General features: G+C 45.3%; 1 protein-coding gene across 1 annotated transcript in view; it reads left to right on the top strand.

Moving 5' to 3' along the window:
• The window catches only part of NECTIN1 (nectin cell adhesion molecule 1), a 101,224-nt gene that overhangs the window by 66,257 nt on the left and 11,907 nt on the right, over positions 1-23,060 (top strand). Inside the window, 4 exon segments of the mRNA XM_027835494.1 lie at positions 12,911-13,261; positions 15,778-16,080; positions 16,692-16,809; positions 19,173-19,324. Coding sequence (XP_027691295.1) covers positions 12,911-13,261; positions 15,778-16,080; positions 16,692-16,809; positions 19,173-19,324 — 924 coding nt within the window.

The following is a 23,060-nucleotide window of genomic DNA, read 5'->3' on the forward strand; positions in this document are numbered from 1 at the left end:
AGGGTAAAGAATACAAAGAAACAGGATGGAGTAGAAAAAAGCATCAGGAAATAGCAGCTAGAAGCCAGAGCCAGAATATATAAGGTTGACATGCAGAAGAATCCAGACATATGAGGATATTGACAGATTGAAAATGTGTAGATCTAGGAAAACATCACCCAGGAAGGCAATTAAATACAGAAATATGTAGACCAAGCCGTGATCCCATTCTCATCCATTCTTACCTCTACCCTGCCAATGGTTTGGTCCCCCTAGTCTACCCTACCCTAGCCCTTGAACCACCTTTACTCCACCCACCTACACCCAGCATCATCTCATCGTGTGACAGCCTTTGCCCCCAGACATTGGCATGGCAGGAGCCTGGCAGTTCTGGGCTGAGTCTCTCCCAGGAGAAGTAGCAGCAACCTCTGCTTCCCTGGACAGTTTTTCAGGCTTTGGATCCAGAGGTGTCCATGGCTCCTGAGTCTATTACCATCTCATTTACAAATGATATTTAGAGCATATTCAGTATCCTAGTTTGTACATCACTCAAATGGGATAAGGGAATGCTTCACACCACATCTGCCCTCTACTTGTATTTTGTTAGGGAAAACTTTTTGGAGAACATGGGCGTTTGAAGGAAGTGGATAGTAGTGGGCTGGCAGGCAGAAAGAGAGAGGGTATGATATAGAAAATGGAGCACATTTTGGGCTAGAAGAGGGGAGCCAAGAGAGTGACATAGAATCATACACTATTGAACTTGAAGGAACTTTAGAGATTATCTCTCATTTTATAGATGAGGCCCAGAGAGGTTAAGTGATTTCTCCAAAGTTACGCAGTCAGAATTAGAACATAGGACTAGAGATTTAATTCAGTGTCTTTTTCATCGTACTGTTTGGCCAAAATAAATACTGGAGCTAAGGGAGGAAGGAGAGATGAGAGAATACACAGGTGAGGCCTTGAAGATAAGAATGTGAGGGAAAGAATTGAACAGTCAGAAGACCTGGGTTGGTATCCCAGCTCTTCTATTTACTACCTGCAAGTAGAGGAAGTTGGACTAAATTATCTCTGGAGTCTATAACTTATAAGTGTCAGCGACTTGGACATGGTGTTCAGTCGTTTTTCAGTTGTGTCTGACTATATAACCCCATTTGGGTTTTTTTTTGGCAAAGATACTGGAATGGTTTGCCATTTCCTTCTCCAGATCATTTTACAGATGAGGAAACCGAGGCAAACAAGGTTAAGTGATTTGTCCCTCGTCACATAGCTAGTAAGTGTCTGAGGCAGGATTTGAACTCACGAAGATGAGTCTTCCAGACTTGAAGGGAGATAACAACTGATATTAAGTTAAAGCTTTACTTATTTCATTTAAGCCTAACATCCCTGTGAGTTAGGTACCATTTCACAGATGAGACAGAGGCTCACAGAGATTGTGACTCGCCTGTATCCACACAGTTAGTGTCAGAGCTGGGATTTGAACCCATCATCCTGACTCCAAATCAGGAACGATGGCCGATGATACTGACTTTAGGGGTTTGGACTGAAGGAGACAGGACGGTATGAAGAGTGAGACCATCATGGATTTTGCCAGTCTGCTGTTGGAGGTGGGGAGTGGGGTGGAGAAGGAAGGCAGGAGATAATGTTCTCCACATAAGTGATGGTAAGTGAGGAGCTTGGACCATGGCAGTGTATCCTAGGCAAGCCTGGTGAGAGGAGATCCCCCAAAAAAGGAAATGGTGGGATGAAGCCTGTTTGGTCTCTTTCCCTTGGAATCCTGACTACAGATTCACCATGGCATCTAGCCTCTAGGTCTACTTAATTAAGAGTAAGGGTGTCAGGGCACTGGCAGTCATTCATTCCCACCCCGCCCCTAACAATCTGTCCTTCTAGGTGAAAGTAAGAGATTGGGCAGTGCCCTACCTGCCTCCTTTCCTTCAGTGCCCCCAGGCACTAGGGCCTTGGCTCCTTTATCTTGGCTTTCCCCCAGAGCTATTGCCCTCCTCCCCCTCCTCTCCCACGCACCCGCTCAAAGAGCCTGGCGCCAGCTACACAGCCCATCATTAGCCTACCCAGTGTTGGGATTGGGGGGGGCAAGTATATTGAGGGGAATGTCTATAGTTTCCATGACCCCAAATGAGAGGTGGAGGCATCTGGGCTGGGAATAGGACAGTAGCAATTAGTTTCTGGTTGTAGGAGCCTGGGATGTTTTCATCTCTGTCTACAAGCTGGGGGTTGTGAGGGGGCATATTGAATGAGACCCCCTTGGACAAGTGGGAGTTTTCCCTGTGGGTGATGCCCTTCAGGGAGAAGCCAGACAGTGGACACTCCCTTGGCCTACTGGCTGCCATCCCAGTGAGGCAGTTTAACTGGCACCCTGGCCCTGCTACGGCAGCTCCTCCTAGAAGTATGGCAGAACCTTTCCTGCTTCTACCTGTAGTAACTAAATGGTCAAGCCTGGAGCATGTGCAGAGAGATGCCTGCCTCCCCAGCCATGTCTCTGAGCCTTCAGGGCTCTTAGGTTCTAGTGCCAAAACAATGCCAGTGCTATGGCTGCCAGTGTCTTTGCTTATCCCCTCTATTTCTTTCTTAGCCTGGAAAGACAGACTTTTCTCCAGGAGCAAAGATGTGTGAATGTGGAGCAGGGGGAGTTGGTAAGGGGTAGTCTACCTGGCTTAAGCTAAGTGGTCCACTTATTTGCTGGTCCCATCTCTCCCTATCCCTGATTCCCTGAGAAGCTAGGGTCTAGCTTCTCACCTACAATCTCCTATATTCCATTGCCCCCACCAGGGAACTGACTATATCTCCAGAGCAGAGGTTTGTCCATCTCTACCATGGTCTGCCTTCCCACTCAACAACCTATGACAAAGGAAGGAAAGGACATTTGCTTTCCCTAGCTAGAATGAGGATATTGGGGCAAGACGAAAGGCTTTTCCCTTCCAATTCCTATACCATGCAAAGTCTGAATCAATCATCATTTATTAAGTGCCTGCAAAGTGCCAAGCCCTATGGTAGGCTTTGGGGACAGTGAAGCAGTCCCTGCCCTCAAGAGTCTTACATTCTATTATACTTTGTATTGGACCAAATTGAGACCTCACAGACACCAGGCAGATTAAGCTACTCTGAAGTATTGATCTAGTTTGTTTGGGTAACAAAGTAAAGGAAGAAAAGTGAGTGGAATCTTGCTGGCATCTTTCCATATCCATACCTTAGGCCCTCTGCTGTCTAGTCTCTCACTTGACCTCTACCCTTAGAACCATGACACAGTGGTAAGACTCGTGGAAGAAAACCTGGTTGTAATTGAAGGGGGAATTCCTAGTCATAGGAATACCCAGGCTATGGATATCAGACACACAAAAACAAAAAGGATTGAAAGGCCTTGGTAATGGAATTGACTGTAGCCAGCCCAGTGGTGGCAATCATGGAGGGTTTCTTGAAAGTGATCAACTTTGAGCAGTAGGAAGTAATTGGCATTATAAAGGATAAAGGTGGGGCAGCTAGGTGGTGAAGTGAATAGACTTTGGCCTTGGAGTCAAGAGGACCTGAGTTCAAATCCAGCCTCAGACACTTAACACTTACTAGCTGTATTTCCCTGGGTAAGTCACTTAACTCTGATTGCCTCATCAAAAAAATTTTTTTAAAAAAAAAAAGAAAAGAAAAAGGATAAAGGTAAGGGGAGGGGGCATCCCTCTCTTATGACCTCACTTTATTTACCCAACTTGTTCATCCCCCACCCCCTGACAGGATCTTGGCATCGGTGAGTTGGGGGATGGCCAGGCTGGAAAGATGATTTTTAAGGAAGTGGCTGTATGTACTTAGTTGTGAGGAAGAGGATGGAGAAAAGGGGGGAGGAGGAAGATCATCAAAAGCATTAACCTTTCAGTCGCCATGCTGAGTCAGCAGAGTTTTGGCTTAGGTCCTTGAATGAGGTTGGGTGAGTCATCTCCACTTAGCAGGTTTCTCATCCAACGTGATGTTCCCTCCTGGTAGGGAGTAGGGGGCTGGGAGTGCCTTAAGTGTAGAATGCAGTGGCACTCCCGTCCTCCACCCCCACCCCCCTCAAGGATATTGGTTTTAGAAATTCATCTATTTCAGCATGCCAGTCCTTCCCACATCCCCTCTCCTTAAAAAAAAAAGACCCTGTGCCACCTTGACTTGGTGCTTAGATTTTAATGAAATGATGCTACCTTGACAGATGACACCAAGAAAGGGGGGAGGGGATAGACCAGACACAACTAGATCCTTGGAAGATGATTGAACATATGGAAAGATCAACAGCCCCTGATTTTTACCACCTGGTCTCATGTCCCATGTCTCTCCCAGCCACCAACCATACCTCTGCCCATGAAGAAATGATTTCCCCAGCCACTCGCGTCTTGCTCAAAAGAGCTTAGAGGTCCAAAAGGGGGAGGGGGAAGTGGGCCAAGGGCAGGGGTCCAGGGAAGATGAGACTTTCCAGTAGGGCAACTCCCTTTCACCCCTGCCCCAGCCCACTCCGTGGGAATCTGTAGGACTTTGGGCAGATTAGCTGAGTGGTGGGCAGGGTGTGGCCCTCTAGGGAGCAGGTTTGTCAGCCAGCACAGAAGAGCCTTTGTGTTTTGTTGCTGAGCTTGGGCTTTTATGGGGTGATGACATCTTGGGGGGGCCAGGCTCCTGTACTGCTAGGTCAGCACTAGCTCCAGGGACCAAGGCATCCAGACTGCCCAGCACTGGGACCTGACAACCTAATGTGAGGGGTAGAAGTGAGATAGCTCCCAAACCTTTAGATCCTGTTGTCTCTAGGTGCTTGAGGGGTTAATAGAGGCTAAGAAATTCAAGGTCTTCTCCTTTGGTTTCCCCAAGTGATGAGGTATCCAATGTCTACACCACCACGGTTCTATGAGATTGCCTTTCCCTCTGGTTTACCCTGAGAAATTCTGTCCAGTCCTAGGTCAGCACAGTGTATGATTTTGGGATTCAAAGTCAATCTCTTGGCCCCTTTCTGAGCCACTTTCCTCCTCTTTTTCTGCTAGTGCTCCCACACAGGGGGTTCCTCAAAAGGTCATGGGGAGGGGGGACAGGCCCTGGCCCTTCTGCCTTCCCACCCCCAGGCTATTCTTGCACAGTTGGCACCCTTCCCCAGCCCAGCCCACTCAACCTCAGCAACAAACCAGGTTGGGCAATCAGCCTTCCTAGGACCATGGGGCATCAGACTACAGGGCTCCACATGCCCACCCTACAGGAAGGCCAAGCCTTACTGTGCCCACCCAGAGCTCAGGCAAGGTGCCAGAAGAGGTGGGGTGCTTGAGCACCCTAGTCTTGGCAGCCCCTCACTCTAGTCTTGAGGCTGAGTTCCATCTCTTATCCTCTGAACTCAACTGGTGGGGAACTGAGGGCCACAGCTCAGGCAAGGAACGCTTGATTCTGAATCAGGCCTAGGGGGATAGAGATGCAGTTAAGGCCATGATTCCTCCTAATCAGAGTAATATTGGAAAGGACACGGAGTTGGGCTCCTTCAGACCTGGCTCTGCTGCTAACTAGCTAAGTAACTTAAAACAAGTCACTTTCTTTGGGCCTGTAAAATGAGGGGATTGGAAGAGATGATTTCTAAGGTCCCTTCCAGTTGTATCATTCTATGATTATAACTCTTAAAATCCACAGAATGAATGGGAAGAAAGGGGGATGTGATGTGGCCTATATAATTTACAATTTTTGAGTTAGAAGGAGGTGAGGGAGAGAAAAGAAACCCGTAGTAACCTAGTGATGCTTTGTACCCTGTCTGGTAGCCTGGCTTCCCTTGGGAAGGTTGACCAACCCTAAACTAAGTACCCCGAGGTTGGGATCTTAGACATACCCTGTTATTATTTTTTGTGGCTATTACAGGGATGAAAGGGGGAGAAGTCAGAGGAATTGATGCCACAATCTTCAAGCCCAGGCTCTATAGGATTTGAATTTGTGATAGGGCAGGTTGGAGCCTACTTGGATCAAGCTGCTATTTGTGTCTCTCACTCTATCCTATCCCTTCACCTAGAGCAGGGTTCTTAACCTTGGAAACTTACATTGTTTGGGGGTTTTATTTTTGATAATTGTATTTCAATATAATTGATGTCCTTGGTAACCCTATTCATTTATTTTATGCATATAAAAACATTTTAAGAAGGGGTGCAAAGGCTTCACCAGACTGCCAAAGGAGCTTATAATACTAAAAAAGACCAAGGTCCTAGTCTTTTCCCCTCTTCCCCAGGGCAAAGTACCTTTATGGCTAAGAAACCAACCAATCAAAAGGAAGACACTTCCGTACTTCTCCCCTCTTCTCTCCCCCCCATGAAGGAGGGGTGCCCCTCCATACCCAGATTGACACTTCAGACTCTTTTGTTGTGGAGACTTCCCTAGAAGGGGAGTATATCTGCCAAAACAAACCCAGGAACTATATAAACAAAATTTTTTTTTTAAAGTTTACACAAATAAAATCAGATTTAAATAATTGAAAAAGTATTAATTGTCCATGGGTAGGCAGGGCCAATATAATAAAAATGACAATTTTGCCCAAACTAATTTATATATTTAATATCATCCCAATTAAATTACCAAAAAATCATTTCACTGAATTAGGAAGAAAATGTGTTTAGACCCCTTCCCAGCAGTATGAGCTGGGGGAGAGTCCAGAGTCTCTCCCTGAAGAGCTCTCCTGCATCTGGGGAGCATCCTGGCTCCCATTCCCCCCATCTCCAGGATCTAACCCCTCCACTCTCTTCCCAGGCTCAGCTAAATAGTGAACCCTACTCCCCAGTGTGCTCTAACATGCTCTTGCTGCCTTGGAGAGCTTCACAGTTGGGGCACATGGTGGCTGCTTATCCCTACTTCCTACCCCACCCTCATCTCCCATGGGCAATGACTCTCCTCAATCCTGCTCCCTGCTCCATAAGCAAGACTTGGTGGAACAGCCATCATGTAGCCCACCCATAAAAGGGAACACCATAAGATGTGATAGAAAGAACATCACACTAGGACTCAGGAGGTTAGGGGTTGAGACGATTCCTATCTGTGCCATCATGGATGGGCAAGTTGTTTTACATCTGAGCTGCATCACCCCATTTATAAAATGGGGGTGACACTGGCACTTATCTCACAGAGCGGTTGTGAAGGGGGTGCTTTGTAGTATTTGAGTCTTATGGGAATGGAAGGAGGGGGTTGGAGCTAACCTGAAAGGTCCCTTTCAGCTCAGAATCTAAATGATTTTATTACCTTGAACATGTGGGATGAGAAAGAGCCAAGTGCAACCTCCTTCTGAAGGACCTTCGTGTCTCCTTCTCCCAACCTGTTAGTTCTCTTCCCTCCTCCCTGAATTTGTTTTATATTATTATTTTTGCATGTTTGTATACACATACACATATAGATAATTATATGTAAAACTATATGTAGCTAACTCTAACTATAGATACACATACATATAACTTTTCTTTATATTTCTAGAGAATATGAATGAGCCCCTGTGAGGACAAGGACTGTTGTAGGTTTTTGTTTTTGTTTTCTTTGTATGCCAAGTGCCTAGTGCCTTATGGCCTTGCAGGTGTGTAATAGATGCTTTCTGAATTTAATTGGCCTGTAGAATGGGGGTGAAGATATGGGGAGGGAGGCTCTCCCAACTCCTGCATTTTTGTAAACCTCAGCCAAATCCAAGAATTCCATGGACTTCAGAGCTCAGGGACCTGTACCTATTGCTGCTTGGCTCCTTGGGGAGGAAGGGGGCAGAGAGTGAGGAAGGGGAGGAATGCTTGAAGTGAAGGGGGGTGGGGAGCACACTGGACTTGTCAAAGGGCTGTGCCCCTACATCCATTCTGAAGCGGCTTCTCTTGATCATGGCCACGCCCCTGCCCCCACCCCCCAGCTCTCACCCTTTGTCCCTGAGCCCTCCAGACTGGCTTTTCCTGTTCTTGGCTTTGTGTTGAATGTACGTTCAGCAATTACTGCAATGTTATCTCCGGCCCACTTTGGAAAGCGATGATAGGCCAGGCAAAAAGAGGAACAGAAACAGATTTGTGTGTCAGTGGTTCATGCTTTTTCTTCTTGGTTTGAGTGCCAGGCAGAGCTTCCTTTTTTCCCAGAGGAACAACCAAGGGCTTAGCCCCTGAAAGAGTGTTTAAGGCCCACTGGCCTTAGAGAGCAGCTGCTTCTACAACAGAGCCAGGAAACTGGGTTCTCTTTTGAATTTAATTTCTTTTTTTTTTTTCCAGTTAGCACAAATCTATTTTTTCTTCCCCACTGCCTATGGAAAAGAAATAAATAAAAATAAAACCTTTGTAACAATACATAGTCAAACAAAATTAAATTCCAGCATTGGTCATGTCCAAAAAATAAATCCTTCACTCTGCATCCTGAGTCTACCATTTCTGTCAGGAGGCGGGTAGCAAGCTTGTCTTTGCAATGTTGTTATTTGTATAAATTGTACTACAGGTTCTGCTCACTTCACTCGTTTAACTAAGTTCAAACAAATCTTCCTAGATTTCTCTGAACCTGTCCCCTCCATCATTACTTACAGCACAATAGTATTTCTTTATAGTCATACCATAATTTGTTGATGGACAACCCATTAGCACCTAGTTTTGTTTTGTTTTGTTTTTTTTAATTTTAGGCAATTGGAGTTAAGTGATTTGCCCAGGGTCACACAGCTAGTGTCAAGTGTTTGGTCTGAGGCTTGATTAGTACTCAAGTCCTCTTGACTTCAGGGCCATTGCTCTGTCCACTGTGCCACCTAGCTGCCTCCTGCACCTAGTTCTTTGCCACAGCAGAAAAGGCTGCTATAAATATTGTTGTACGTAGTGGTCCTTTTCCTCTTTTTTTTTATCTCTTTGGGATAGAGGCCTAGTAGTGGGTCAGAGGGCATATACAGCTTAGTAACTTTGGGGACATAATTCCAAATTGCCTTCTGACATGGATAGACTTGGGATGTTCTTTAACTCTACTGATTCAGTGTTTATTCTAGGCTAGGAAAGTTGGGAAGACAATACTCCTACAGGTAAAGAAACCAGGACACCCTTCGGTTCAGTAAAATCAAATTCTGAATCATGGGATATAAATTCAATTAAATTCAACAAGAATTTATTAGCTGCCTAATCAATACCAGGAGCAGTTAGGTGCCACAATGGATAGTGCCAGGACTAGAGTCAGGAAGACTTATCTTCCTGAGTTCAAATGTGACCTCAATCACTTACTAGCTGTGTGACCTTGGGCAAGTCACTTAACCAACCCTGTTTGCCTCAGTTTCTTCATCTTTAAAATGATCTGGAGAAGGAAATGGCAAACCACTCTAGTATCTGCCAAGAAAACTCCACAGGGGGTCACAAAGACTTGGATACAACCAAAATATCTCAACAACAAAAATTCTATACCAGGTACTATACTAGGTACTAGAGATATCAAGACAAAAGTAAAATACTACCTCCCCTCAAGGAATTTGCTTTTTATTATTGGTTTCCCATTTAAATTGTGACTTCAGAGAAAGGGAAAATTTTTTGTTCCTTCCCCATTACAGAGCTAGAGAAGTCTGATAAGGTTATATGGAGGAAGGACCTTGGGTAGATTTTAAAGGGTAGCACGATGGGAGGGAGAAGGGCATTGCATGATCTATTAGAAAAAAATGTGAGAAGTTTAACCTTGCAGGAACAGAGGGTCTGTGTTGGAGAATCATAAGAGAGAAGTACGGCACAAAACTTTTCCAGCTTCTTAAAGAGAACTGAGAATTGGATTGGCATAGTGGGTGGGAAAAGCTTTATGTGTGGATTCCTAGGTTCTAGTTCGCATTCTACTAAATATTGGTGTGATCTTAACAAGAAATCATAGAATTTTTTTTTTGTTGTTTTTTTGTTTGTTTGCTTGCTTGTTTTTGTTTTGGGATTGTTGTGGTTGGTAATCCAGGTTAAATAACTTGCCCAGGTGTTACAGAGCTAATAAATGTGTGCGGTCAAATTTGAACTCAGAGTCTCTTGACTCCCAGGGCCAATGCTCCATCCATTGTACCACCTAGCTGCCCCTGAAATCATAGACTCTCAGAGGAGGAGGTGAGCTGCAAAAGGCCGTACCTGAAAGGGAATTCCTTCTATAACGTTTTTGATATTCTAGCCTCCGCTTCAAGATCTCCTCCTGAAACGCACTATTCTACTTTTAGATAACTTTAATTGTTAGGGAGTTTATCCTTGTTAGGGAGATTTATCAAATCAAAATATGCTTCTATGTCTTCCACCCAGTTCTGCCCTCTGGGGCCAACAAGATGAGTCTAATCTCTTTTCCATATGACAGCCCATGAAACATTTGAAGATAGTTACCATGTTCCATCTACCAGCGCTCCCATCCTGCCCCCAACTTCCAGGTTACCTTCATCAGACTAAATATCTCTATCTCCTCCAACCAATCCCAAGGAGTGCCATTTCTCCTTAAGCAAATCAGTATTCTAGACCTCAGTTTCCTTATTTGTAAAGAAAGAAAGGGAACTAGACTGGACAGAGCTCAATTCTATAAGCCTGTGAAGTATGAAATACATCTTAATGACTATCTCACCTCAGTGGGCATGGTGCCACCTAAAATGACTCCTCCTCTGCCCTATTAAGGGGGCAAATTTTATCTCTGAAGCCAGTTCAACCTCTAAAGACTATAATCTCTCCATGGCTCCTGATTTCCCAATCCTAATCACTGAAGACAGGAATGCCCCCTGGAGGTCATTAAAACCACTCCCATCCTTACTCCCATCCTTTGGGCAAGACCTAAATGTGAGCCTATAGCTAGACAAAGAGGACAATACAGATATGAGGACCCAAATGGGGAATGATTTTATAAAGCTAGATAAGTCTGGAGAGGGCAGAACCAGGGTGTGGTGATTTAAAAAAAAAAAAAAAACAACCATGGAATCTGCCAAGGCCAAAGTACCTAGCTGAAGCAGATCTGATCCCAAACTTCTTCAGGGGTGATTGTAGAGTACAAACAATCCAACCAAATCCTACCAATGAAAACCCTACCACACTTGAAATTTGCTTCCTCTTACTATTACTGCCCCCCCCCCCCCAAATATTGCTTGTCTAAGACCTTTAACCTCTATATCCCCTTCTGAGCTAGCTATGGGCAAGTCATATAACCTTTCTGTCTCTCAGTATCTTCATCCTAGGGGTTGGACTCATCGACAGCTAGATGGTGCAGTGAGCATGGAGTCAGGAAGGTGTGAGTTCACATACTCACCATGTGTGACTCTGAGCAAGTCATTTAACCACTGCCTCAGTTTCCTCATCTGTAAAGGGGGGATGATAATAGCTTCCATCCCCTCCTCCCAGAGGATCAAAGGAGATATTTGTAAAGTGCTTATTATTCATTCATGTCAGACTCTTCATGACCCCATTTGAGGTTTTCTTGGCAAAGATACTGGAGTGGTTTGCCATTTCCTTCTCCAGGTCATTGTATAAATTTGGAAACTGAGGCGACCATGGTTAAGTGACTTGCCCAGAGTCACACAGCTAGGAAGTGTCTGAGGCCAGATTTGAACCTAAGAAGATGAGTCTTTCTGACTCTATCCACTGTGCCACCTAACTGCCCTATGGCACATAGTGGATGCTTAATATATACTTACCTCCTTCCTTCCTTCCTTCTTCCCTCCCTCTCTCCCTGATTCCTTTCAGTTCTAAATTTATGCTCCTGTGAGTTCCAAGTGATTTTTAGCCAGGGTTTATTAATTTGCAAAGGAAGGGCAGAAAATCTACAAGTATGCATAAGTGGTAGAGTAGTTTAAAGAGTGCTCTAAAGTTATCAAAAACAATCTGGTTCAGAGCCAACAAACTTGTCCAAGGATCCACTTGGACCTGTCAAACTGACCCCTCTAGATCCAGCCTCAGAAATACAAGATACATCAGCTCTACTTGACTGGAAGAGACATAGCCTGTCCCTCCTCCTCTTCCACCTTCTTCTTTCAGGATGTTCTGCTTCACTCTCTGCTTCTGAATCTGTCCTGGGGAGGGACCGATATGCTCTTCTTTCCATTACTATGCAATAAATCACAAATCCTGATGCCAATCCTGGATATATAAGAAAGCTGTTATAGATATGTACAGCTAAACTAGTTCACAAAGTTTTTTTAGTTTGTTTTGTCCAGACCTGTGATTTCTTTGGTTTTGAAAACTCCCACTGGGAACTTCCACTAGTAGTGCAAATGTGTAACTGCTCTGCTACTCACTTAGTTTTATACTCAGAACACTCTCTTCTCCCCCAGAGAGTTGCCTGGGGGGTAGTAAGTGGTTTGGCTGGAGTCACACAACCAGTATGTGCTAGAGGAGACCTTGAACCCAGGTTTTCTGAATTGAAGGAAGGTTCTCTAGCTATGTCACCATTCTGTCACCCAAGCATGTCATTATATCATGTTTTCCTGGGCAATAGTCAGGGAACATTCCCTGGAGAGGGAGAGGTGTGAGTGGACCTCCAAGTGAGAGAAGGGCCTTGATTTGGCAGGTGGTGGTGGGTGATGTGGTGGAAAGAGATCTTCCTAGTCTAGAAGCATGGAAGCTAGTCTAGATGTGTGGCAGCTCCAAGACAAGAGACAAAAGAAGCTATGTCAAAGTGGGGAGGTCTTCCTGAATGGACTAAAAAAGTTCAAGTTGAAGATCCATAGGATATAAGGGTAAATAAATACAGGGAAAATTGAGACTAGGATAGGGTTGAAGGGAGGGAGCAATCACAAACATTCCTGATGCTTGGAAGATGCCTGGTTCTTCCCCCCCCTCCCATCCCAAGTGCTTTCACATCCATTTGATCATTTTATTCACAAGCTTTGGCACAGTTAGTTAGTGATAGCCAGGACTAGAAATCTTAGATATTTGGCTTTTGGTTCCTTCCTCTTTGAATTTTTTTCTTTAGAAGATCCAGAGAGAAGCAGAGGAGTTGTCCAGGTGTCCCTGACCCTGTCTCTCTGTGTCCTTCTCAGGTCTGCAGGCCCAAGTGGTCCAGGTGAACGACACTGTATCAGGCTTCATCGGCACAGATGTGGTGCTCCACTGTAGCTTTTCTAACCCCCTACCCACGGTGAGGATCACCCAGATGACATGGCAAAAAGCCACCAATGGCACCAAGCAGAATGTGGCCATCTACAATCCAAATATGGGAGTCTCGGTGCTGGCTCCCTACCGAGAGCGCGTGACCTTTCTCCAGCCATCCTTCACTGATGGTACCATCCGTCTCTCCCGTCTCCAGTTGGAGGATGAGGGTGTCTACATCTGCGAGTTTGCTACTTTCCCCACAGGGAACAGGGAGAGCCAGCTCAACCTCACTGTTCTAGGTAAGTTCACCCCAGTCACAACCCCAGGCTCTCCAATGATGGGCTTCCTGTTCAATAGCCTACAGGAGTTCCTACATTGCTTCCATTTATTGGAGGTAGGGGGAGGTAGCTTTGACTGGGACCCCAGGAGCTTCTACTTTCCCGCTAGACCATAATGATCTTAGCCGTGCCTCCTGAGAGTTAATTGCACTAGCCGCGATCCTGGGCCTCAGCACTGAGGTTTACATATGTTTAAGGCTTGGTCAAGGTGTTCCCATGCTACCACTCGGACAAGGATGAGAGATCCCGTTAGCTCTGACACAACTAAGCAATAGAGTTTGATGAACCATTGTTCTGACCCTGGAGAAGTGCTCCTTGGGAACATCATAGTGAGCGACGTCAAGAAGCAGGGAGTTTTTGAAGGTCATGAGAAGAGCTGCTCCTGGAGCATGTAGGGAAGATTAGAAGGCAGAGCAGAAGGACCTGCATATTAGGATGGGTACAAGACCTTGGACCAGAAGGTAAAGGGAAGTTTGGGAATCTCCTTTTAGGAGAAGGGAACAGTGTACAAAGTACAATTGAAATAATAATAACTACCATTATTATTACCAACAAGAACATTTATGTAGAGTTTTAAGATTTGTGAAATGCTTTGTGTAACATTATCTGAGGACCCAAAGTTCAAATTCTAGTTCTGACATTTAATACCTTTGTGACTTTAGGCAAGTAACTTAACCTCTCTGGGCCTCAGTTTCCTTCAAGTACAAAATATGGGGGACTGGATTAGATGACTCCTAAGCCCCTTCCAACTCTAAATTTATGATAATTTATTGTCAGTCTTCTCTGCATGGATTACAGTAAGACCCAGCTAGGAGACAAAAGTTTCCAGACAGGCACCATCAATCAATCAATAAACATTTATTAAGTACTTACTATTCCCAAGTACTGCTTTATACAAAAGTATAAATGTTCTATCCTATACCCTCATCTCTTTTCCCTCTACACTGTCTCAATGGGGGCAATTTCATTTGTCCTCTATGACTTTATATTTTGTTTTTCTGGAGGCAATCAAGCCTAAGTGACTTTCCCAAGGTCATACAGTTAGTGTCTGAGACCAGATTTGAACACAAGTCCTCCTGACTCCAGGGCCAATGGTCTATCCACTGCACCACCTAGCTGCTGGAGAGTGCATGGCACGCGCACATGCGCCCCCCCCCCACACACACACACACGTGCGCGCGCACACACACACACTCTTATGACTTTGACTATCAGCTCCATGCAAATTGACTCCCAGATCTATATATCCAGCCCCAGTCTCTCCCCTGAACTTAACTACTGCATCACCAATTACCTATTGGATATTTCATATTGGATATCCTGAAGACACCTCAAATTCATCATGTCCAAAATTGAGCTTATTTTCTTCCCCCACTCCTAAATACTTCCCCTCTTCCAAATTTCTCTATTTATATCTCAGGCTCTCCCAACTTTCCAGTCTCTCAGGTTCATAACCTTGGCATTGTCCTGGGCTCCTCATTCTCTCTCACCCCACATATCCAGTCACTTGCCAAATCTTGACATTTTTTACCTACATCCACCTTCTCTCTGCCCATCCAGCTACCACCTTATTTTCAACCCTCATCCCCTCTCACCTAGATTTGGGCAACAGCCTCTCCCTGCCTCAAGTCTCTCCCCACTCTTGTTCATCCTGCACACATCTGCCAAAGTGATTTTTTCTTTTTTTCTTTTTAAATATATTTCCACATTAGTCATGTTGTGAAAGAAGAATCAGAATAAAAGGGAAAAACCACAAGAAAGAAAACAAAAAACAAAAAAAGTACGCCACAGTTCTTTCTCTGGATGTGGACAGCATTTTCCTTCATGAGTCAAAGTGATTTTTTTTCTCAAGGGCAGGTCTGACCATGTCATTCCCCCAACGCAGTCAACTCTGGTGACTTTCTTTCTGTAGCTTCTAAAATCAAATATAAACCCTTCTCTTGAGCTTTTAAAGCCCTTCAGAAGATTGACCCAACCCATCTTTTTAGCATTGTTGGACATCACTCCCCTCCTAAATCTTATCATCCAGCCAAACCATTTTGCCCTCTGTTTCTCCACCTCCATGCCTTTGCACTCACTGTCCTTTGTTGCTAGGGGTGCTCCCCTTCCTCACCTCTGCCTCAGAGAATTCCTTTCTTCCTTCAAGGTATGGCTCAAGTACCACCTTCCACATGGAGCTTCTTGGATTCCCCCACCTGATCCATGCTTTCCTTCCCAAACAACATTCTGTTGATCCTACTTGGTATTCATTTTGTATTTAGTCTCTTCATGTTTATTCTGTATATACTTGTTTGTCTCCTACTTGTCTTCCCTCTTGGAATGTCCTTAAGAGTAGGGATTGCTTTTTTCTTTGTACTTAGATTGTCTCTTCTATGTTCTTCTCTACCTGATTAGTGGGAGGAAAAATCAGAGTGGGTAAAGGGTAGGCAAGAGAGGGACTGGGGGCTCTCATCATGTCCTGTCTTATTTCCTGGCAGCCAAACCAACAAACTGGATGGAAGGGACAAAGAAAACCCTGACAGCCAGGACTGGCCAGACAGAAAAGGTCCTGGTGGCCACTTGTACCTCAGCCAATGGGAAACCACCCAGTACTGTTTCATGGGACACCCGGCTGAAGGGTGAAGCTGAATTCCAGGAGATCCGGCACCCCAATGGCACAGTGACAGTTATCAGCCGATACCGCCTAGTGCCCAGTCGAGAAGCCCATCGGCAGCCCCTGGCTTGTGTTGTCAACTACCAACTCGACCGGTTCAGTGAGAGTGTCACCCTCAATGTGCAGTGTGAGCCAGGGAAACAGAAGAGGAGGGGAAGGGAGAGGAGGAAAGAAAAGATGGGAAGGTGGGACAAAGGGAGGTGGGGGCTTTAGGGGAGAGAAGTCTCAGGGCTGGTGGGTGAAAATGATCGTGAATGAGCAACTGCTATCTTCTCTCCTTGACTCCAAATTCTTTCCCTACCATTGCATCCTTTCCTTCTTTTTGTTCCCCCCTTCTCTCTTCTATCCTCTTGACTTTCTTTTTTTACCCTCTCTTTTTTCCATCTTCCTTTTTGTCCTCTCTCTCTTTCTGTGTGTGTATATCCACACATACTCTCTTTTTCCCTTCTATACTCCTCCCTTCATCCTCTTCTTCTTTTTTCTTCCCTTCTTCTCTCCTCTTGTCTTCTCTCATTTATCCCTCTTCCTCCCCATCAACCTGCTATTTCCCTTTTTATACCTATATCTATACCGTTTCTCTACCTCTTCCTCTCCGCGCCACATTTCCTATACCCTTTTCCTATTCTACTACATTACTGTTCCCTTCAATTTTGCCTCTTTTCACTACGCCCTCTTCTCCCCAACACATCCTCCCTGACCTCTCCCGTCATTTTCCACCACCTCATCCCCAACCCACAGATGAACCTGAGGTGACCATTGAGGGCTTTGATGGAAACTGGTACCTGAAACGAATGGATGTGAAACTCACTTGCCAGTGTGATGCCAACCCTCCAGTCACCCACTACCAATGGAAACTGTAAGTATTTCCTAGTTCTCTTTCCTTGGCTTCATTGTCCCAAGCCTTGGGCTAACACTAAGACTACTACCCCAAGATTTAGTCTCCTCCCAATGGGGTGAGGTGAGCAAGGGCTTATTAATTATGAGGGGAAAAAATCTACAAGCATACACAAAAGAGTATTGTGTTATAAAGAATCAAAAGCAGAATCCGTAGGGTCTTAGTAACAACATCAGTAACATAAAAAAGTAGCAACTAGATGAGGATTTGTTAAAATTTCTCCCAGTGTCCTTCTCCCTACTCCTTCCCAGAGAACCCTCCTATATAACAAATAATGTTTTCTTTTGTTTTTTTAAAAGAAACAGGAGAGGAAAAAAATAACAAAACCATTTGAGCAAAATCATACATTGAGAAGGTCTGAAAACATATGCAGTATACCACACCCATGAACCTCTCCTGCTCCAGAGGAATGGGTCTTCTCCTGTTTCTTCTTTGGGACCTTGCCTGAAGAACAATGTTATTAACACAGGTTGCCATGCCAAATCTCCAAGCCACAAAGAACAAAACTCTTTAAAAACAGAGATCAAGTAGAAGAAATTACAACCAGGTGGGAACAGGATGAGGAGGTATATGCCATCCCTCTCTGCTACTAGAGATGTCTCAAAGATGTTTTCTGTGAGCCTATAGAGATCAGCCTTCATCCTAGTACGCTAATTCAGTTACCAAAAGGAGTCATTTTAGTCACTGGTACAATTGTCTACAGAGCATTAAGCAGAAGAGAATAATTGCAGAGTGGTGATCTGTCCTGGAACCATTTCTACCTGAACTCTATCAGAAAAGATGAGGAGAGGGAGACAGCAGTGATGATGATAATAATAATGTTTCTGTCTGAACTCCACTGAATGTAAGGAGACAGGAATAATTAATACTAATGATAGCTGACAAGTATAGAGTACTTTAGGGTTTATGAAGCACTTTCACTATGTTATCGGATTTCACAGAATCATAGCATTTCAGCATTGGAGGGGACCACTAAGGCCATCCAATCCAATCTGAAAATACCTTCTGAGCCGGTGTTATTCAGTCCCCTTTTCCAGATGAGAAAACAGAGATTCAGAGAAGAGTCTCAGTCCATGGTTATGCAGCAAGCATGTGTTGGAGGTGAAATTCAAACCCAGATCTTTTCTGACTCCATAGCTGTACTCTTGCCACTGTTCCACACCATACCCTCAAAGAAAAGTCAGAAGCATCACCTTAGTATAGGTCAGAGAAGGGAGAGACCTCACTCTTTTGTCTTGTGTTCCAGTGAAGTCGGTCATCCAGTATTAGGCTTCCTTTATCATGTCTCCCTGCTGTTGGATACTAAATGTGTTTTCATTTTTGTTCAGTGATTCAACTTGACTCAGACTGCCCTAACCCCCAATATTTCTTTTTGAGTCATCCCCAGGAAAGCTGGCCTTACAAAGTGGTCAGAATCATGTATTTTCCTGGGCTTACTCTCGCCTTTTCCTAGGCTGACAGGAGGAAAGGGTGGGGAGAGGATGGATAATCAGACTTCCTGGTTTCTCTGGGATTTCCCTCAAAAATCTCAACTCTGCTCAGATTAATTACCCTACCACCTCATTTCTGGTCTTCATGACATGCAGTACAGGGAGACAGATAAGGTCAGGAGGATGGGAAGCTAGATACCTGGGTTCAGGCTCTTCATATTCTTCCTTCTCCCATTTCATCCCAAGGTTCTGATGATCCCAACCTCAGATTCAGTTGTAGAAAATCAGTAGGGGATCAAGGCTGAGAAATAGGGGCAGGCTAATGGGAGAGACAAGCTGGAAGGGTGTAGTTAGAAGTAGCTAGAAGGGTGAGCACATCCTTGTCAGAGATGACTAAAAAAGGAAATCTAAAAGGGCACAAAAGCAGTCATGTTAAACCATCACAAGGAAAATGATACATAATAGTACCACTTGTCCTTGGATAAGCATGTCATGCTTCCCAAAATCAGCTCTGTGACCAAAGGAATAGGCAACATCCCCAGATTCGCTGTATATCACAGCTGGGGGGACTGGAAGAAACATCATCCTTGTCCTTGGGAGACACCGCCTATTGGGAGAGAGGTAGGACAAATCAACATGTAAAAAAAATGGAAAACGCATTAGCAGGAGCACAAGCTGATTGTAGGTATATATAGGGGGATGATACAACAATTCAATTCTACAGACTTATTGAGTGTCCTCTATGGACCATTCTCTATTCTTAGCTGGAACCAAGCGAGATTAATCAGAGTTGAGAGAAAGAAGTGACAATGATCTGTCAAGGAGGTAGAAAAAAAAAAACGTTTCTCATGATGGAAGGGTGGAGAAATGATCACCTGATCCCTTCCCTTGCAGGTTGAATGGCACTCTCCCCTCAAGTATGGACACCCAAAACAAGACCCTGTTCTTCAAGGGGCCTGTGACCTATAGTTTGTCTGGGACCTACATATGTGAAGCTACCAATCCCATTGGCACACGTTCAGGCATGGTAGAGGTCAATATCACAGGTAAGAAGCTTATGACTGCCCTCTACCCCCGCCAGTCCCATCCTCACCTCTCTTCTTCTGGCCCTTTTTCTAAGGCAGCATGGCTTGTACCCTAGGCTTGGCCTGAGCCTTAGGACCTTGGATCTTGTCTCTCAACTAGAGCTACAGATGGGGCTATTGTCTACCTTTGCTTATGCTCTCTCTCTATCTCTATTTCTCTCTGGGCTCTGGTGAACCCCACTGTGCTGTCTTTCTTCTGTGCTTGATTGAGGTCAATGATGAGAGGGAAATGTCAGGCATAGTGAAGGAGGCTGGAGGAGGAGGAGAATCATTTGTTCTTTTGGGGTGAGTTACTAGGGCAAAGTTCTGATGTTTGGAATTTCCCTGTAGGTCCTGCTGAGAGAAAACCCATGTGTGATGCTAACAGTCCTCTGTCCTAGTTCTGGTTTGCACAGCCTGATCTATAAAGGGTCCTTGTTTCCTTCTTGGCAGCATGCCTGTAATTCTGGCAGCTGCCACCAGGTGAATGGTAGTATCTGGCTTTGGTTGTATCGATCAGATGGTAGGCTGTGCATGGTCAGCTGAGAGAAAGCAGCTTTAGATGTGAAGAGATCTTCGAGATCCCCTAATCTATAATCTGGTAGTTTTACAGATGAGAAAACTCAGGCCCAGGCTAAATGACTTGCCCAGAGTTATACAGGTAATAATTAGCAGAGAAAGTACCTCAGGAGGTTTGTCTTCTAGGCAGAAAGTGATGCCACACAGATGCTAATCAAGAAAGGAAGTTTTGTCTCGAGTTGGTGGAATAAAAAGGATGTTGTGTCAAGGTGGTCAGATAGGAAAGGCTAACCCAGAGTGGTTTTAGTAGAGTTAGGGGCAAAGCATCCCAAAACAGGATTATCCCCAGGGATTTTGTTAAAGTTATTTACTACAAGATGATGGGGCAAAAATGGACTCGGGCAATAATAGCTCAAGGGCTGATTATCTCTGAGCAGTGATGCTTTATTTTCAGTGTTTGGTGGGGAACTCCCTTGTTGGGTAGGTTTGTATCACAGGCAACAAAAGCAGAAAGATCAACCCTCAAAGAACCCCTGGAACCGTCCCCAGTATGATCAGAAACTTGCCCTGCCCTTGGAGCCTTCATAAGTTGCCTTTCTCTCTCCTTTATCCCCATGAGCATCTTTCTATCCTCCTGCACCAAAGAAATCACTGCCCCATGCCTGGACCAGGCTGTTTGACCCAAGAGAAGTCTAGGGCCTTAGTGGCTTCAACTCCCGGCTACATAGAGAACAGAAGGGACAGGGCAAAACCACACTTTCCTTCCTCTCCAAGCAAGAGGTCAAGTGCTATGTGTGACTAGGTCTGGCAGGGGAAGAAGTCCTTATTCCTAAAAAAGAGACCATACAAGAAGCACCTGGGAAAGGGAGCTTTTGATGAGATCAACAAGGACTCTTTCCAACAAGAGATCTTTTCTCCTGGCACCAGGGAGATTCTTGTCCTTAGTTCCCTATTCAGAGAAAGAAGAAATTTTCCCCTCCTGGTTAATCTTCTGTTGGTACCTCTGCAGAAACTGCCTACTAGGAGATCAGTGAGCATGGTTGGAGTGAGTAGAGGAGACCCAACAGCCTTGACTTATTTTACTATCACTCCATTTTCCCTCTCCACTATGGGATAATGACCAACATCAGGACCCACAAGTCTCCTGGAAATGGCTTTGGATGTCCAACCTCGGAAGCTTCTGTTTGGTGTTTGGTTTCTTGCTTCTCTCAGGATTATAAGGGGTCCATGGCTGCTGTGTAGGTTACTGTCAGTTGGTGTATTACCTGCAAAATTTAACCCTGGGCCTAGGGAAAAGAGAAGTAGGGAAAGGGTTCTGAAGTTAGGATCAAAAGCTTTGGCTAGGAACAGATGAGAAAAAAAGGGAACAGGGAGGAAATGATGGAATCAGGTTGGGAATTGGTTATCTCGGTGATGGTTATAGGGGGACTGGTGATGCTTTGCCTGGGGTGGGAGTTGGGGGGTGGGGATGGTTTGTGACACTTGGGTGGGGGAAGAAGAGGAGAAACATCTCACTCTTCACAGAGATGATGGAAATGATAATTATGGTGGTTGATGGTAGAGGAGATGATGGCCTTGATCATGGTAGTGGCAATTCTGTTGGTGATCTTGATGAAGAGGGGTATGCCCATAATTGGGTCACTGATGCCAGACAGCTGCTTTCAGGGGAAGAGTTGGCCAGGAGACAGCACAACTTCCCTGACACTAATGGGAAATTGGGTGCTTTGGAGGCAACGTGGCGGGGAGGGGTAAGGAAGGCAGGTCTCTTCCCCCAGCCCCCAAGGGTGCAGTCTGGGGACTCAGTGAAGGGTGACAGGATTGTTGGCTGCCTAGTTAGGCCAAGCTGAGGGGAAGCTGAACCTCATTGAATCATTCATGAGCCCAGGATCTGTTTATCCAGCTCTCCCCAAGGGCTGATTAGGCCCCCGCTCAAGAGGACTCAGCCGGTCGTGCTGAGCCATTACAGGGACGTTTGTTCCTGGGCTCAGAAGCAATTTCAGGATTGTTAGACGACCACAAAAACCTCTTCCCAGAGCTGTCTGCCGCAAACAGGACTGCACCTGCCATACTGGCCACCCTAGGTGGAGTAAGTCAGCCCCACCCCCACCCCAAGGAGAGTCACTCTAACCCCTACCCAGTGACGCTGGCATTCATTCTCCAGGGCTAGGGGGCCCTGGCCACCCTGTTGGGCTGGGGAGCTGGCCAGAAGGAGATGGATAAGTGGAAATTTAATATTGGATTCTGGCCATCCACCTTGGTAATAGTTTCTTCTGCCTCTCCTGGGGAGGTGGGTGGTATATGTCTGTATAGGGAACTGTGAAGTGGCTAAGGGGAGAAGAGACTGCGTGGGGTGAATCAGGCTGAAGGGAACATGTATGAAAAAGCATCGATAACCATAGCATGTGCACAGGCACAGATGCTACACATTAGCGTGTGTGAGCACATGCCAACATGCTTTCTCTTAATGGTCCTGTACCCAGGTTCTCCCCACCTAAAAATACACGCAGAGACACATACATGTTCTCTTCTCCTATCAAGGGTTGTAGTAAATGACTTTAAATTGCAGAAGGTAAGAGACGGAAGGGGAAGCACATAGCAGGCTGTGTGGATAGGCAGTGAGGATTAGATTTATTCAGGCCGGGGCAGTCTCCCCAGAGTTAGATCGAAGACTCATAGCTCCAGACCTGGAGAAACCACAGACCCTATCACTCCCTCATTTTAACCAATAAAAAAGAACTCAGGCCCAATGATACCTCTACCACAGGGTAAATCGGCTAGTACTCTCTGATCACCTGCAAAAAGACACCAAGAGCCAAATTCCTTCCAGTGGCCATCAAGCGAAATCTCATCTCAGAGACCCTAGTAGGTGACAGATGGTCATTCTAAGACTTTAATGCCCAAGTAGTCCCAGAGCAATCACAAATGCTCTGTCCCTGCCCCAGTTCTGTATCCTCCTTCCCCAGCTGGGGGATACGAAGGAGGGTCATAATTGTACAGGATCTTTTGGATTTGATCAGCCTAAAGAAAAACTAGTGAAAGATTCAAGGATTTATCGAACAGAGGGCTAAAGGTGAGGAAGGGAAAGTATCTTGACTTCTCCTCTCTAGCTTTTTTACCTCCCCTTTCATACCCTTCTTAGCAACGAGACAAAGAGAGGCCCATCCCATGGCCCCAGTTCTGTCTCCCAAGGAATAATTAT

This window comes from Vombatus ursinus, unplaced genomic scaffold, assembly GCF_900497805.2.
Source record: "Vombatus ursinus unplaced genomic scaffold, bare-nosed wombat genome assembly UNPS02014816.1, whole genome shotgun sequence".
Lineage (NCBI taxonomy): Eukaryota > Metazoa > Chordata > Mammalia > Diprotodontia > Vombatidae > Vombatus > Vombatus ursinus.